The sequence below is a fragment of the Athene noctua genome, chromosome 7 (assembly GCF_965140245.1).
Source record: "Athene noctua chromosome 7, bAthNoc1.hap1.1, whole genome shotgun sequence".
In the NCBI taxonomy this organism is placed as follows: domain Eukaryota; kingdom Metazoa; phylum Chordata; class Aves; order Strigiformes; family Strigidae; genus Athene; species Athene noctua.
This window is the reverse complement of record NC_134043.1, coordinates 41,811,957-41,827,787: the sequence shown is the minus strand read 5'-3', so window position 1 is coordinate 41,827,787 and position 15,831 is coordinate 41,811,957. Positions and strand designations below refer to the sequence as shown.

The 15,831-nt window shown below is 45.4% G+C and overlaps 1 protein-coding gene across 4 annotated transcripts in view; it reads right to left on the bottom strand.

Moving 5' to 3' along the window:
* The window catches only part of ITPRID2 (ITPR interacting domain containing 2), a 42,123-nt gene extending 32,685 nt beyond the window's left edge, over positions 1-9,438 (bottom strand). For 2 of the 4 annotated variants that reach the window (XM_074911017.1, XM_074911020.1), the window contains exons 1-5: positions 9,339-9,438; positions 8,743-9,006; positions 8,570-8,618; positions 3,135-3,184; positions 2,277-2,333 (exon numbers count right to left, since the gene is read on the bottom strand). In XM_074911017.1, the coding sequence (XP_074767118.1) occupies positions 2,277-2,333; positions 3,135-3,184; positions 8,570-8,618; positions 8,743-8,956 (370 nt within the window). In that variant the 5' untranslated portion in view covers positions 8,957-9,006; positions 9,339-9,438. Of the gene's footprint in view, positions 1-2,276; positions 2,334-3,134; positions 3,185-8,569; positions 8,619-8,742; positions 9,095-9,338 lie in introns of those variants that run through there. The other 2 variants (XM_074911018.1, XM_074911019.1) reach the window with 2 other exon arrangements.
* Positions 9,439-15,831: the final 6,393 nt, after the last annotated feature.

Genomic DNA, 15,831 nt, shown 5'->3' with positions numbered 1-15,831 from the left:
TATTCGTTAGTCTTCTCGTTGGCGCAGACCACTCTCGAAGTGGAGCACAGCCCTGGCTGCCCGAGCCATGCAATCCACTGACGCCAGCCAGGTGAAGCCTGCGGTGCTGATGGGACCAGCGGCCGCGCTTGCAGTCCAGAGGGCTCCAGAGGGAGGCTGGTCACCAGGTACCGGGTCAGCAGCCTCCAACAGGGAAGTCAGCACTTTCTGCAGCTGGATCAGCCCAGCTCCACACAGGAACATCCCAAGCAGCATTATTATTCTTTCAGAAAATCAATACCCTGTCAAGCCAGGGATTGAGCCCCAAACTTAAATTATGGGTTCCCCAAAGAGGCGACTCAACATTAACAAACTCGCCCCAGGAGACAGGCAAGGAGCATGCATACGTTATAGCAGCCCTCAGAATCAGCTACAAAAGAGCAAAGTAATGTCGAATGCACTGCCAGGAAAACTCTGCATCTCAACTCACTGTGCCAGCAGGGTACAGTCAGCAACTTCGAGCAAAACATGGAAATCTCACAACCTCTCCTTTTCAGAGGTGTCACAAAGAAACTTAAATGTATACAAAATGCAGATGCCGCATCTCTTTTTTTTTTTTTTAATATTCTTGCCTGTATTATGAAAGTAAACATATCTATATGGATTAGCTGGTAACTAGTGTGAACAGCTAAACCATGGGTTTTAACAGCTCATTTAGGGGCTGGGGTTACAGGACCCTGCCCAATGCCTTCTCTACCATTCACACAGGGCTCTGGCTCATATCTGGATTGAGGCAGTCACAGATGCACTACGGTAGGCCATTCACACCAGCCTCCAAGGGGCTGGCAGGGCACGCAGCACTGCTCCAAGCAGCTCTGTTGTCCCCTTGTTCATAGATGGGAAACAAAGCCCAGCAAAAACACCCACATCCTTACCCAGGAAAATCAACCAGCAATTCTCGTATTGGGACCTTTGTCATCTGAAAAGGAGGGAAACGACCTTCTGCCTAAATCATGCTAAAGGTTCATAAAAAATAGGAATCCCTGGGAACGATAGGGGGAGGAAAAATTGAAAAGAAAAAGCAACATGACATTTTAAAATGTACTGACTCTTGTATTCTTGGTCACGTGCTCAGAGCTTGGATTATCATTACAAAGAAACTTTTCCTACGAAATCTTTGTGCTGCAGGCAATCTAACATGAGGAAAAGACTGTCAGAAAAAAATTTAATCCTATTTAATCTATTACAGTAAGGGACTCATTTACTGCTTCTCCATCATTATCAGATCAAGGTCATTATCAGATCAACTGTTCTCTTCAGAAGTCTTGAATCTTTAAAAATTAAAGGTATTTCCTTCCTCCAGGCCCTGTCCCACTACTTCAACACCACTGGCAAGACTGCTGTGGAAAAAAGGGCTTTCTACTATACAAGTTCTGACACTTTGCAGAAAACATTAAAAAATAAACGGGGGGAGTGGTTTTGCTTTTTTTTTTTTTTTCACTGAAAACAGATATTGCCTTGTATCATCTATCCTGCAGATAACCCCAGGACCTGGTTTGTGAGACCCTTTTTTGCTATTCCATTTCAAAATACTGCTATTAGAAAAGGATCCATGGTGGGTTTGTTTGTTTATGGACACCTCTAACCCATGACCAACAGAGAGGGAAAAGTCTTTTTCTGCAAAGTCGCCCACCACGAAGAGACACATCTCCTTCCCCTTAAAAAAGGGAAGAGAAAGAAAAGGCAAGCAGCTAGCAACAGCAAAGTGTATAGCGTGGCTGTATATCATGGCAGATCCAAAATACTTACTCCGCTTTGGTGCTTTTTATTTTTAAAAGTACTTAGCCCTTAATAGGTTTGCCTCTTGGCTGACAGAACTTCATTCATTCTTTCAAAAGCCCCCACATGCCACTCCGAAGGGATTCAGTGGAAGTGGGGCATGCACAGCTGCCAAGAGTAACCCATGGACAAGAAGAGCAAGTACAAGAAACCACTTTCTCACAGCTTCAGTGAGTGCTCCAGGCTCTGCTGCTGCTGTGGGCATTAAAATGAGGAGCCAGAAGTGAATTCAGGGCTGCCTCTGACCTTCCGGTTAGACCAGAATGTTTAACACCAGCAACAGTCTAAAAAACAAAAAGCAAATCTTCCTGCATTTTTCTATGTGGTTCATGCTGGTTTTCTAGCCAGCTTTACCAACTGCCTTTGAACAAAAGGGAAATGGTATCTTTCAAAATAAAAATAAGATGACTGAACATTTTTTTTTTGGTTAGAAAAAGTCACAATCCTGCCACACCCACCTTCGGCTCCCAGGGATAAGTCATCTTCAAAACTTCCTCCATTTCTCACCAGCATGCCTGAAAATGTACAGTTAGCAGTTCAACAACTAGAATGCTGCAGTGTTTTCTTTCCAGCAGCTTAACTGAAGATATTAGCAAGATGCTTCAGTTGATACAGCAGGATATAACCAGACTATATTTACAATCCCTGCATTACACACTAAGAACAGAACATAGAGAAATTATTTTGAAAGAGAACAACTACAACACCGCTTTAGTTTTGTGCTCAGAAACATCCCCAAGTCAACCTGCAAGCAAATTAATTGCGAGTGGGAATCCGGAGGTACTGCCCAACACCTCTGCTGCTACGTTATCTATCCTCCAGACATCTTACCAGGGGGATCCCGAGTGCGTCCAGCTTAGGCATTCCCCTCTCTCTCCCTGTACCAGATTAAGAGTTGAAGCAAAGACTCCAGGCACAGCAAGTAATTCCTCTGCACCCTGTCACTACCTGCACATTCTCGCTGTACTTTGAACTTAGTATTCAGACCTGCTCAGATAGTAAAATTTTCAGGTGTGGCAACCAGAGTTATTAGAGGCAAAGACTACCTAATGCTCGCCAGCTCAGAGGAAATTACAACCTCCCCATTCTGCACATTTCAGGTTTTTTTTTAAGACTTACTAAACTCTCTAGAAAGACTTATTCAGGATGTTTTCCCCCTTCTCCAGTTTCTCGGGCACAACTGACTCATGAGAATAACTCAGCCATACCAGCTAGGCTGTGGTTTGTGCCACTGCTAAAGAGCAGAGGTCTCAGGTGATCATCCACGAAAGCACAGTTCCCAGCAAAAGACTTCAGTAGGTAAAGCCTTTCCTTACCCTTCAATAGAGGATTGCTTTGCTCATCCAGGGAGGCTCCCAGAGGCGTTCTGAAACCACAGAAGAGATTAATACTACTTTAAAAACTTGCTGCTTCATGTCCTTCCTTACAGTGTGTAACAAGCTTGTGATAGCAGCAGTTGTCCCTCCCTCCGCCCCCAGAAAGCACAAACATCTGAGGACTGGCACTAACTTCCTAAACAATCCCCAGCCCTCTGAACAAATATGCCTTGTAGGGGAAAACAACAAAACAGGTTAATTATAATTGTGACGCTCAAACACCAGGCAGTAGCAAAGCTTCGGGTTCAGCAGCCCTCTGTTGAGGAAAATCATGGGCTTCTCAGCAAAACACCCAGAAAAAATGAGCGTGGGTTTTCTGAATGGACTAATTCAATCTCATTTGTATGACAAAAACTGTTGCCGTTTTTCTACACATTTAAAACTTCTTGGAGAGAGAGGTGAAATGCTGTATCTGGTGATCAGAAATAAGATTAAAATCTTGACAGCTATGTTAGCTGTCACCTGCCAGTTCTGATACTGCATGTTGGCTCCTACTTGGATGATCCCTCCTATTGCTGCTCCCCAAAGAGCAGGGTTCTTTGATGAACCTCACGGTGCCTGAAATGGGCATCAGAAACTGCACAAATGACAGGTCCAATCCCTCTCCAGGTTCGTGCTACACTTGTTGACACTAGCTGGATGTTTCCACATCTTGTCTCTGAGATGTTTAACCAAAGAAAGGCCTGCCACTATGAAGTAGTGCACATTAACTCTCAAAGTCCAAAACAAATTCAGAAATATAATACTCATAAAGAAGGGAAAAGCAGATTTATGTGCCTATATTATGTACATTTCATTTGGGTTTTTAATTAGCCAAACGCATAAACCTGCCCAAAGACCTGAAAGTAAACAGTGCTCTGATACAGTATTTGTTTTGGTGCCATGGCCAAATTAAGCAAGGAAAGTTTGCATCTGCTTTCTAACAGACTTTACACTTCACAACCTTATTTTTCTTTCCCTTCTGAAAAGAGTTCACTCCTTCCACATGTGGTCTACTGACAGAGAGCAAGCTCACTTTAACCTGCCTTTTGCAAAGCAAAGCAAAGCCCCACCACGGTGAGACACCAAAGCAAACAGCCCGAGCATCCAGGTGCCCAAGTGTGTTTCGGGTGACGGGAGAGGCTGGCAACACGCAGATCTCCCGAATTTCTGCGTGTCTGTCCTGTCAGGGTTTGAAAAAACATAGGGCATATTGTCTAAACCTGTCACGCTACAACAAGCCTTATGTTCTGAGGTAATAACTATGTTGGTTGTTTACTCTCTGGCTTTGATGGGTGCGCTCCCACCCTTTTCCCTCTCCTTCCATGGTGGCTACTTCCACATCTACATTTTGATGTTGGCAGTGACTATGACAGCCAAGGTCAGTGTTGCATGCACCAGCTGGAAGAAAACAGTAAAAGCAACCACTGAAGCTGGCATTTTCTTTCAGAAATTAAGTCCAGCACCTCTACAGCTTGTTAGAAGCTACCAGAAAAGCAATGCTGTCAACCAGCCATCTGCCACCCTGCTCGCAGGCACAGCTGCCTTACACTCTGTGCATTTGAAAAACTTGCATTTATGAACTAGACACAAGTTTAAACAAGAGACATATATCCACACAAAAATCCTTCTGGACAACAGCACGGACAGCTCTGCCTTTCTGTGCCAGGCTGGTTTTCACCCAAGGGGCCCACAAGTCAGTTTGGCTGTCTCTGTCTCAGAGTAGCCATGTACACTCGGGAAGGTTAGGGCTGGGGGACCCTTCCACTTGCTGGGCATCAGGATGAGGTGTTCCCACCAGAGGCACATCCCGGCAGCCTTTGCATGGGAGGCAAACAGCAACCAGAAGGCAGCCGGATTGCTCTGGGCAAGTAAGCTGGTGTGTGCCTGGACCAAGGGATCCTACAGGTTTTCCATTCTCATTCACTCATTTATTATTGTATTTTAACATAAACGGCAGTAACTTCTCTCAGTATCAGTCAGCAAAAGAACTGAGTGAATTTTCGATGCCCACATTGCAATGGGACACAGGTATTGAGCAGGTAAAAGGATTATATGCAACCTCAAGGCTTCCTCTCATCCCAGAGGTTTGTTTGATCAGCTACCAGTTGTGGCAGGGTGGTCTTCAGGAATGGGACAAGGGTTTTGTGCTGTGCTGTGAAATTTTACCTTTTAAAGCCTTAATTGGGCAGGAGCCATGTTTATTTTAAACTTGAAGCAAAAAATCTTTGAGGCATTTCAAGAACACGTTCTGCATATCTACAGGAGATGGCTCCTAAATACCTTCCACATCCCCTGTATTACTGGCAGAGTTTAAATATACCCAAAATAATATATGTCACCATAGTTGACAAAAATTTCTTCTATCAGTATGATACAAACACTCGTGTTTCCTCTCTTTGCTTTACAAGAGTTAAAACAAAAAATCTTTGTAAGCTTTCTTATTACTTCAAAACGGTTTTTTAAAGTACCAGGGAGAGAGCGAAGGATGCCTTTCTCAAAGCCATACGATTCCTAAACCGTGAATGAACCAGAAACTTTGGGTAACATCTGACATTTCTTAAGCCTCCGCAATTCTTATCCCACTGTGATACATACTTGCTTTTTTGTTTTTCTCTACTGCTTTTTTTAAAAAAAAAAACAAACAACCCAAAACCCAACCAAAAACCATGTGTCTACCAAGTCCAATAGCATGGGATATTAGGAACCCTCTTCTCTCCTCCAAAGCAGATGTGCAGCAGAGATGCCAAGTAATAAGAGCTCCAAACCACTAACATGTATATCAAGGGACAACCAGTAATTCTTTTTATCCATATTATAACACTGTTGATGCTTTTGGAAACAAACAAAGGAATAAATCTTATAAGCAGATCTATTTATGCAGTGGGTCGATATTAAGTTTTTTTGCGCTGCTGCCAGCTCCACCAGAAAATGAGATTTTAGAAGTGCCAATTTTCTTCTGATGTACATTTCACAAAAGCTTCTAGAAACTCAGACAAAATGGGAAGGGCTGCTTTCAGAAAATATATAAAGAGAAAACACTTTATTTTAGTAACTGAATGTTCACTTGTAGAAATGGTGATATTTTTGAAACAGAGCTAACTTGTGAGAATGAGGTTGTGCGATGGATCAGAAATAGAAGCTCAGTCTGCATATGTTGCCCACACTATGTAGCAATCAAAGCTCCACAGCAAAAACAGCGTTATTAAACAAGTAAGAATCTTCAGGGAGGACAACAGTTGTAAATTTCACAACTGTTGTTTCTAAGTATTCTTTTTTAAAAAACACATTATAGCATCCGTAAGGCTATTCTGTCATCTGTTAATGCTGTCCTCTCTTCCTATATACATTGTTATCAAGAGACAATCAGTTCAAGGTTTCTATACATACAGTCACTTCGTAACACTGCCAGATAATAATCATTTTAGTGTATGTACTAGCTACTACTCACATGTATATTAGATACAAAAAAAATGAAACCATTCCATAGTTTTAAAACACAAGAGGCTGTGCACCACTTCAGCAGCTGGGATCGCACCTCCCAGATAGGAACTATATATGCATGCGCTCTGCACGTGAGACAGTCAGAGGCTACCTCCAGTCTGAATAGCTTAGTTTAAGAAATCTTTTTAAAAACGTAAATTTTATCTTTCTGAGGAGAACGCGAGGTTCTTCTGAAAAGATTTACAACAGTACATAGCTATATTTTAAAATTAGACTTCTGTGGAAGGGCCACAATGGGTTTCACAAACTTGCATTAACTAAATTTGCATCTCCGTATTAGCAAAAGGGTAAACTCGTGCTTTATTTACTTATGTATAAAATATGGAAATAGCGTAAAATAAGATTCCTGTATTTTTGGAATCAACTGCCAGAGATGCAAATACATTCCACAGAAGTCTTTGGTGTCAGTTTTAACAACAGATAGTTACTAGAGCACAGGAATAAAACTTCCAAGCTTTATAACCCTCAATTAGATGTTCACATTGTCAGTTTGCAGTTTTGTGCTATGCCTTAAATTCTGTACAGAAATGGTAAGGATCACAGGGCCAGAGAAGGTTCTAGGCAGAAATCCTGCAGATACGGAAAAAAGTAGCACTGCAGTATTAAGAATTTCTCTCTCGGGGTCCTCTTCCCCCTTCACTCATCCATGTTTTGCCCTCCCCACTCAAAAAATATTCTAATAAAGTAGTGAATTCATAACACTTATTTTTAAGGATATACCTTGCTAGATCGACAGGACACCAGATTTCAGGTAGTCAGAGAAATCTTGTCCCTTTCTGGCATGCTGGAAGAACAGCCTAACATTGTATTTTTGGGGTACAGCATGATTTCAAGCCTCTAGCTGCCAACATCCCCTGCAAAGGACAGCCTATAAAGATCTGAAGGAAAGTACACCGAGGACCCTCTTCTAGCTATAAAGCAACCCACACTTCAGTTATGGGAGTAAGCTCTGTCAGCCACTTATTAGGTCAAAAGATCACAAAGGCACAGCTAATCTCAGAGGTAAATTTACACCTTAATGTAGCTGCTCTCAAAAGGAGAGGGAAACCAGAAATATCAAGTAGGGGAGGTCTTGAAATGTCACAGCTACTGGAAAGCTAACGGTCAGCTTCTTCCCATCAACTCTGGCTCCAAAGGCTGCTAAGACTGGAGGAAAAGACGGTACAAAAGCAACTGCTACGGGACGTAGCATTTGTGCTTTTATGTGACTGAGGATGAAGACAAAGTAATGCCGTCAGCCAGTTCCAAACACCAAGGAAGTGTTTTGTAACTGAAACACAGAACGTGTATACCACGTCTCAAGTTAAGGACAGCAGGTCACCGAGTGAGACCTAGATAAATCAAGTGAGTCTAAGTTGTGCCATCACTCCTGAAGATCCCTAAGCACCGGGGCCATCGCCGTGTAAACATTATTTCTTGAAACCCGCAGCAAAAACTGGGCAAGGCAACAGCGGAGGCTTTAAACCGGAGCCCCTCGGTGAGAAACTGAGCAGCTTCCAAAAGAACTTCTTTACCCTTCCTTACCCTCAACCGAGTTCCTCCCCCAGGGGCTGAAAGCCGTCAGCCTCGTCCGTGAGGCTCCCACGAGAGAAAAGGTGCCCAAGCCAGCTCCTCTCGGCCGCCCGTGCGGGCGTAACCCCCGCAGCGCCGACGGGCGCTCCCGCCCCACGAGGGCTCGTGACAGCGCCGCGACACTCCGCTCCGGAGCGCGGAGATGCCCCCGCTAACCCACGGGAGGGGACGCCGCCGGGATTTCCTCCTCCTCCTCCTCGCCGCGGCGCGGGCGCTGCCCGGCCCGCCGCCCCGCCCGGGGGCCCGCGGGCTCCGGCCCCGCATCCGCAGCGACCCGCCGGCGGCAGCGGGAGCCGGGGCGGGGCGGCGGGAGCACCCACCTGCAGTCCTTCAGCCATATCGCGATCTTCTCGTTGGGAACGCTGTGGCCTGGAGGGCAGAGCGGGAGAGAAAAGCCGACAGTCAGCAAGAGCCCGCCCGCCCGGGACGGCCCAGCGCGGCCCCCCGAGCCTCCCCCGCGGGGGTCCCGCGGGCCGCCGCCCCCTGCGCTGACCTGCTTCTGCGGCCAGCGGCAGCTCTCCGCCGGCGAGATCCTCCTCCTCCTCCTCTTCTTCCTCCTCCTCCTCTTCCTCGCCGCGGGCCAGCGCCGCCGCCGCTGCCGAGAAATCCTCCGCTTCCGACGCCTGCCAGGAGTCCCGGCTCTTGGCCCAGGCCTTCCTCTTCTGGGTCGCCCCCTGCCACTCCTCCGCCGCCGCGGGCTCCTCCATCGGGACGGCGGCGCCCTCACGCCGGGAGGAGAGCGCCGGAGAGAGACAGCCTGCCGGGGGAAGCGGAGGCGAGGGGAGCGGAGCCGTGCCGGCCGCCCGGCCGGGGGCCGCGACCGCGGACGGGCCGCCGGGGGGGCACGGGGCTCCCGTCCGCGCAGCCCCGCGGGAGCGCCGCCGTCCCGCCCTGCGCCCACACCCACCCGCGCTGCGATCACAGCCCGGCCCGCCCCCAGACCCCCTCACCGTGCCCCCGCCGCCCCCCCGGCCCCGCAGGTGCCAGCCCCGGCCCCGGCCGCCGGCCGAGCCCGCCCGGGACGCGGCGGGAGGGCAGGGGGCCGGGCGGGGGTCGGCCCAGCCCGGCGCCCGCTCCGCGGGTACTCACATATCGCGCCGCGGGGAGGCGGCGGCGGAGGCTCCGCCCGCCCCGGCTGCGGACGGCGGCGGCTCTGACTTCCTCATACCGCTGCGGGGAGAAAACTCGGCGGCCACGTGACGGCAGCGGGGCCGGCGGCAGGTCGCCTCCGGCCGGGGCCGCCCGCCCGGCGGGTCGGGGCTGCGGGCCGGCCCGGGGCCCGGCTGGGCCCGGCGGGGCTGAGCGGTGCTCCCGGGCCGGGCCGCGGGCGCGCAAAGGGTGTTTGCGAATCGAAACACCCGCAGAGCAGGCAGAAGAGTACTTGTGACTTTTTGACTCGGGAAACTGGAGTGCGAGGAAGCGGGAAGGCGCGAGAAGACAAATAGCTTGGGCAGGCGCACACGACTCTTCGTTTTCAGATTATCGGAATCAGAGAAGCCGCCGCTCGGGCACAGGCGGAGGTCTGCAGGGACGACAGCAGTACCAAAAAGGCCTGTTAAAATCTTAGATGCAATTGAAGCCTTTATCATCTCCTTCAGGGCATGCTAAAGCAATCAGAATCAACTAAAAACCCAGGAGCAGACAAGTCCCCGTGTCCAGGAGGGAGGTGTCACACAAAAGGCCTCTTTCACTGTCAGGGACCGAGAGCCCTTTCTCAGCCGCTGTCTCCTGGTCGCTCATTGTCACACTGGCCAAGGTCTCTGGAGCAGGAGCCCCGTGCCCGGCGCCCTGCCTTGGCTGCGCCTGTCGCCGCAGCGGCGAGGCAGCCCCTGCGGGTGTAAGAGGCCTGTCCCTGCCTGTCCCGGGCAGCGGCGCCACACCGCTTCCCCGCGGCTCAGGCTCTCGCCTCCCTGCCGCTGCTGGAGGAACCCTGCGTGCCCGACAAGCTCGCCCGCAGCTGTGGCACCTAGAAGAGAGAAGCTTTTAAAAAATGTCTTTTACAGTATCTTCAGGAAAGATGCTGAATTACTAAGCACTGACAGTAAAAAGGACCAGAGTCCTACGGGGGTTTAGCTGGCAGTGACAGGAAGGCACATGAGATACCTTTCGTTTAAAGGCAAATTTGCCTGTGGAAGAACCAGGTTAATGGTGCTCACTAAATATCCTTTCGTTTTCCAGCTATATAGTTAAAACCTTTCAAGGAACTTCTGTGACATTTTTCCCCTAGGAAAAAAAAAAAAAAAAAAGGACTTAATGAGAACAAAACATTTTTTCTTTTCCCTAACCCATCCAACCCATCCACTACTTTACATATATAGCCTTCCTGAGATTAATTTCTCCTCATCACATGAACTATTTTCCTAAACACACTCTAGTTTTCTGGATGCATTTTATTGAAATTAAGACAGAAGAACAGTGGCACAAAGAAAATGTATTTGTTTCAATTCATCCCTGAAAATGTTCATCGCCATACATGTTTTGGGATTGTCTATCTAAATGCCAGTACTGTTTAAAAAAAGAGCAAACTAGTCTTGAATCTGTTTTGTTGATCCTCAAAATGGTCAAGATTTTCTCAGCAGGGCTTGTTTCACAACTACATGTTTTTACATAAGCTAATACCAAGTGTGTCCCAAGGGATGAGTCAGAGGGTCAGCACCAACACCAGCCTGCTCAAGCCCGTCCTTCGCCTGAAGTTCCTCCCAGGTGCATTTATAGTACTGAAGTCTTAAAGTCTGATTTTTCTGGGTCTGTCAGCAAGAGCCTACACCAGCATTATTTCAGCATAATGGCAAATATTTCTATTTTATGCATATGCATAAATAGATGTATCTCTTAAAAACGAGTCTTTGAGGTTAGGCAGTCTGGGGGAGAGCTGTTTGGGAGGCCTGGGGGCGGGAGGGAGGACCAGGAGAAGTTTAACCCCTGCCATTGTGTTGCTGCCTGGGAGGGGACACAATAGCTTCTGGGAAGTAACAGTTTTGCTGGCACAGCTAAGGGTGAACAGTTGCAAGCTAAAAGCAGCTACTGTCTGCCGTGCCAATACATCCTTAAGGAGTTCTTAATCCACAAATTACTGACATTATTGTCTATAATTGCTTGTCTGTTGTGACAACACTTATTCAGAGAATGTTTGAAATGTAAACAGCAGCCAGCAGCTTTTTGCAGTGAAGTCCTGCCAGTATGCACTGGGCTCACTTGCACCTTCAAACCATCCCAACAACTTCCCTTTTAACTCTATATGAATAAGGATTGCACACTCAAACCCTATATTAAGTAGAATTTTTTTCCTAAGGAAAATATCTGGCTTGTTTCTTCTAGTATTTGTAACCAAAAAGTGGATTCGTTTTGCAATAAAAGCTTATCTTGCTTCAGAATGTAATTTGTTACTTGTACTTCAAATAAATAAATAATGGGGGGGGGGAATGCTGTCACTTAAATCAGACCAACTTCTTCCCCAAATTATTTTTGAAACTATTCAAATGAAAAACGCAATCATTAGATAAGGGAGAAATTGTGGTTTACACTACATTATAAATTCCTAAAGGAAGATTTATAACCACAGCACCATTAGCAGTACTACCAGGCATGACGGTAAAAAGCGCACACACACAGTCTAAGAATAATAATAAAAGAACTCTCACATTTGTCATCTGGACGTTGGCCATATATAAATGCATATATAAATATGCACAAACAGAGATACAACTTAACCCAAAGAATGCCACTAAGTCACTGTCCTTTGTTGTTAAAAGAACAAAAATTTTGAAGGGGACTTAATTCAATTTTTGCCTGCAGAGGATTCTTTCAGATACAGGATTGTCTAAAAAAGTGCATTCCTACATAACTCAGAAACATTTAAATGAGGTATTTCCAGTGATTCCCTGGGGGACTTGTTCCCGTGTCCGAAAGCATTGTAAGTAGTGCTTTCTCGCTATAGTAGATCTAGGCCTCCCAATGCTTTTGAGCAGATCGTTTCCCCCACTGGCTCTGTACATCAGGAGATATACTTCACTGTTCAGGAAGGATTACACTATTTATCTACATCCCTCCATATAGTATTGAAGGTTAAGAATATTTCTGGAATATGTCTTTGGAAACCGAAGAAATATTTACAGGCTGCGTAGCTGGGTCCTTGCTAGCATATTCAGAGCCTGCACTTCCTCTGCTGCCTCCCCAAGAACTACAAGACATCCAGTGCCAGAGGAGAATGGAAGCAAATCAGAACAAGAGGTGCTGGTAAGGTCTGGGCTGGCCCGATGTGGAAGCCCTTTCCTCTGTTTTCCAGCTCAGCAGAGGGCTAAGCCCACCCCACCAGGACAACCATCTGCAGCAGGACAACGTGCTGTCAACCAGCCCCCAGAGCCCCACTGCACAGATCTCACCCCGCAGGGGACACTATGACCATGAAAGCGTATAACACGTACAGAAGCTACACAACAGGGTAATTAGGAAAGTTTACAGCCCAAAATAAAGAAGTAAAACAAAAACACAAGCAAAACTCTCTATGTGCCTAGTGCCTTCCTTTAACAAAAGGAAAGGGTGCAGTTTTAAAGGCTGTAGCATTTAGAGAAATGGTGCAATATGACAAAAACCTTTTGGAGTTTCACATGGCAGTGAGAATCAGTTCTTGGCAAGAGGAGAAACTCCATGCTGCTGCCTAATATCCTGATCCCGAGACAGACAGCTCCAAGTCAGTGATGTTTCATGACTACAATTGGATTTCCATGTTATTGGCTTTTTCCAGACAGAAGAGAGGAGGAGCTAATAAATAATTCACCTTAGCAAGCATTGTAACAAAAAAATATTCCTACATAATAAACAAAGCTATGATAAATACTGTGCGGTTATTTGCTTTGGCAGGGTCTGTGTTTAAGAGCAGGAGAATGCATGAAGAAACACACAACCCAGTGTCATGTACATTTTTAAAGTTTCCACAGCTCCATTTTAGCAAATGCACTTTGTTAAATTAAGAAATTTCTTCCTGAGCCAAGACTATTTGAAAAAAAGAAAGTCCACTGAGGCCTCTGTTACACTACAAATGAAAAAGACAGTGTGGCCAGACACAGGTAGTACCTATTCCACATAAAGAGAAAGGCCCTGCCATTGCCTTTTGCGGTGTTTTAGTTCAGATGGCCCACTGCAAGCATGGGCGGTTTGGTCTCCTGGCTTTTCCATCACACATCCTGCATCTGCAGGCAAACGCAAAAGGCTAGGAGTCAGTCTTTTCAGAGCTCCTCTAAGGCAATGGTGGTTGGCAAAGTGCTGCTGGCTTTCTTCAAGTTATTTTGGCAACTTCCCACCTTTTCCAAGTGTATCTTACCTTCCTGGTCATCCAATTCAAGTGGTGGCAGGAGACCAACCACACCCTCCTTCTTCTACAGCGCATCTCTAGGCTGCTTGTCTCTATCAGTGGAAAATGCCTCTTTTGGGTTTTTTGTTTGTTTGTCTTACAGGCCATTATCTATTAACACTTTTGCGAGATTTGTGTGTGTCTCAGTGCTGACACAAAGCATGACAACAACATCTGCCATTTTAGGCCTTTGAGGATTTTAACACATTTTAAAAATGGAAACCTCACTTGTTTCATATCATCCCGGCTTGCAAGAACCGAACTGAGTAACTGGAATGCTATATTTCTAAGGCAGAACAGAGTGTCTCCTTGTATCCTATGAAATATATATGCCATAAGATAACAAATAATGAAAATGATGCCATGAAAAAATATTATGCATTTCATATTTTTTCTAAACTTTCATTTTTAAAATTGCATAAAGTGAAATGCTGCAAGTTAAAGATCATTACATCGGGAGTGTCATTCAGGGATCTTTCTCCATAAAGAAAAAAATCATCTACTTGATTTGGAACCATCACTGTTACCAGACAGATGTTCTCTCTCAAATATATGGAGTAGAAAGAATAGAAAATAAACTGGCAGTTTTACTCTAATAAATTAAAATATTAGGACAGCCTCTGTGGCTTTGCCAGTCATTTTGTTTATACATGAGTGATATGCATGGTATTTCTATAAGGTAAGAAACAAATGCATTACAGTTAATGCAAAACTTCAGGCACTTTTGAGGCTCTTTTCAAACCAAATGTTCTCTGTTTTATAAAGTAACTTGTATTTCTGGGACCTCTTGCAGCAGTAAGGAGGAAAAAACCCACTTCCGTCAGGGCGTTTACAAGAGCTATAGCATAGCAAGAGGAAGTTTCTAAAGGAAGAGCCGGATATCTGTGCTGTAGTGGATTACAGCTGCACCACCAGATCAGATGGAGAGAACTGAGGCCAAGTATACATAAATGTACAAAAGCAAACACCATGGAGAAGAAGGAAGAGTAAAAGTGGGTTTAAATCTTTTAAGATGTAAATGCACTTCATGATGTCAGTGGGTAGTTATACTTTTTGAAGACATTAATATCTTTGCCAAGAGAACAGGCTAAGGAAATAAATGCACAGATGCAGAAAATTAAGGTTGTGGTTCATTTTAATTTTAAAGCTGATTCTGTGAATTTCCTCATTCAATGCTGTCTTTCTTTAAATTTAGCAGCTGTGTTCATTCCTTTCCTGAATACCACTCTTATAAGACTATGGCATTCAGACCATGTCCATTTATGCATCTGTATCCTATACTATAGGATTCTGTTCTCTACTTTTACAGCCGAAGACAGCAATTTCATTTATAAATACTGTTCCTCCTCATAAGTTTTAACTGCTGAGTGTTCCAAATGGCTAATAAAGGAACGACCCATGAAAAATAGAGAGATATGTACCTGCACTTAAAAGATCTTTATTTTATCCTTCATATTCGAAAGCACTCTGCTAATATTGTGAGTCCTGTTCCTGCTCTCACTGGGATTGCGGATAACACTGTGCCTATTTAGAATAATTAAGCTTTTTGACATGCATTGAGGTATGGAGTAGCTGTTACACTGTCCACTGTCAAACAGGGATCTGCAGGAAGACAAAACAAAGGAATTCAGCACATCCCGGTCTGACCACTGTACTATTCATTTCCTTCCAAATCCATATAGAAAACTCACTGGATAGATTTTTTTTTTTTTTTTCAAAATCACTAAAATAAAGTTTCATCAGCTGCAGAATGAAGGCAATCTAATTCCCTATGGATTTAGGTTTTGTGGTTGGATATTTTTGCTTCCACTGAGTCTTCCATCATTGGAGCATTTGTAACATGTCTCTATTCTGTATATTGCCTATTGTCGGACAATGGGCAATTTCATGGTGCAGCCTTTGCCAGTCAGCTGTCCAACTACCTATTTCATGAAATGTACTGAAAACGGAATATCAAGTCTTCTTCCCTCTCTAGAATTGAGCTGAAATTGGCCAGTGAGTTCAGGAGGAGAGGACAATAACCTGTATAATCTCTCCATTTTCTTAGGAAATGCAGATTTAAAAAAAACCAACCAAGATGAAGTATGAGCTTGAGAATCATTTCTTAGGAAATGCAGATTTAAAAAAAAAACAACTAAGATGAAGTATGAGTTTGAGAATCATTTCTCATCACAAAGTCCACACAAAGGCTGTGCATAAGCAAGCCCAGAGGACATGTCCCTCACATCATCT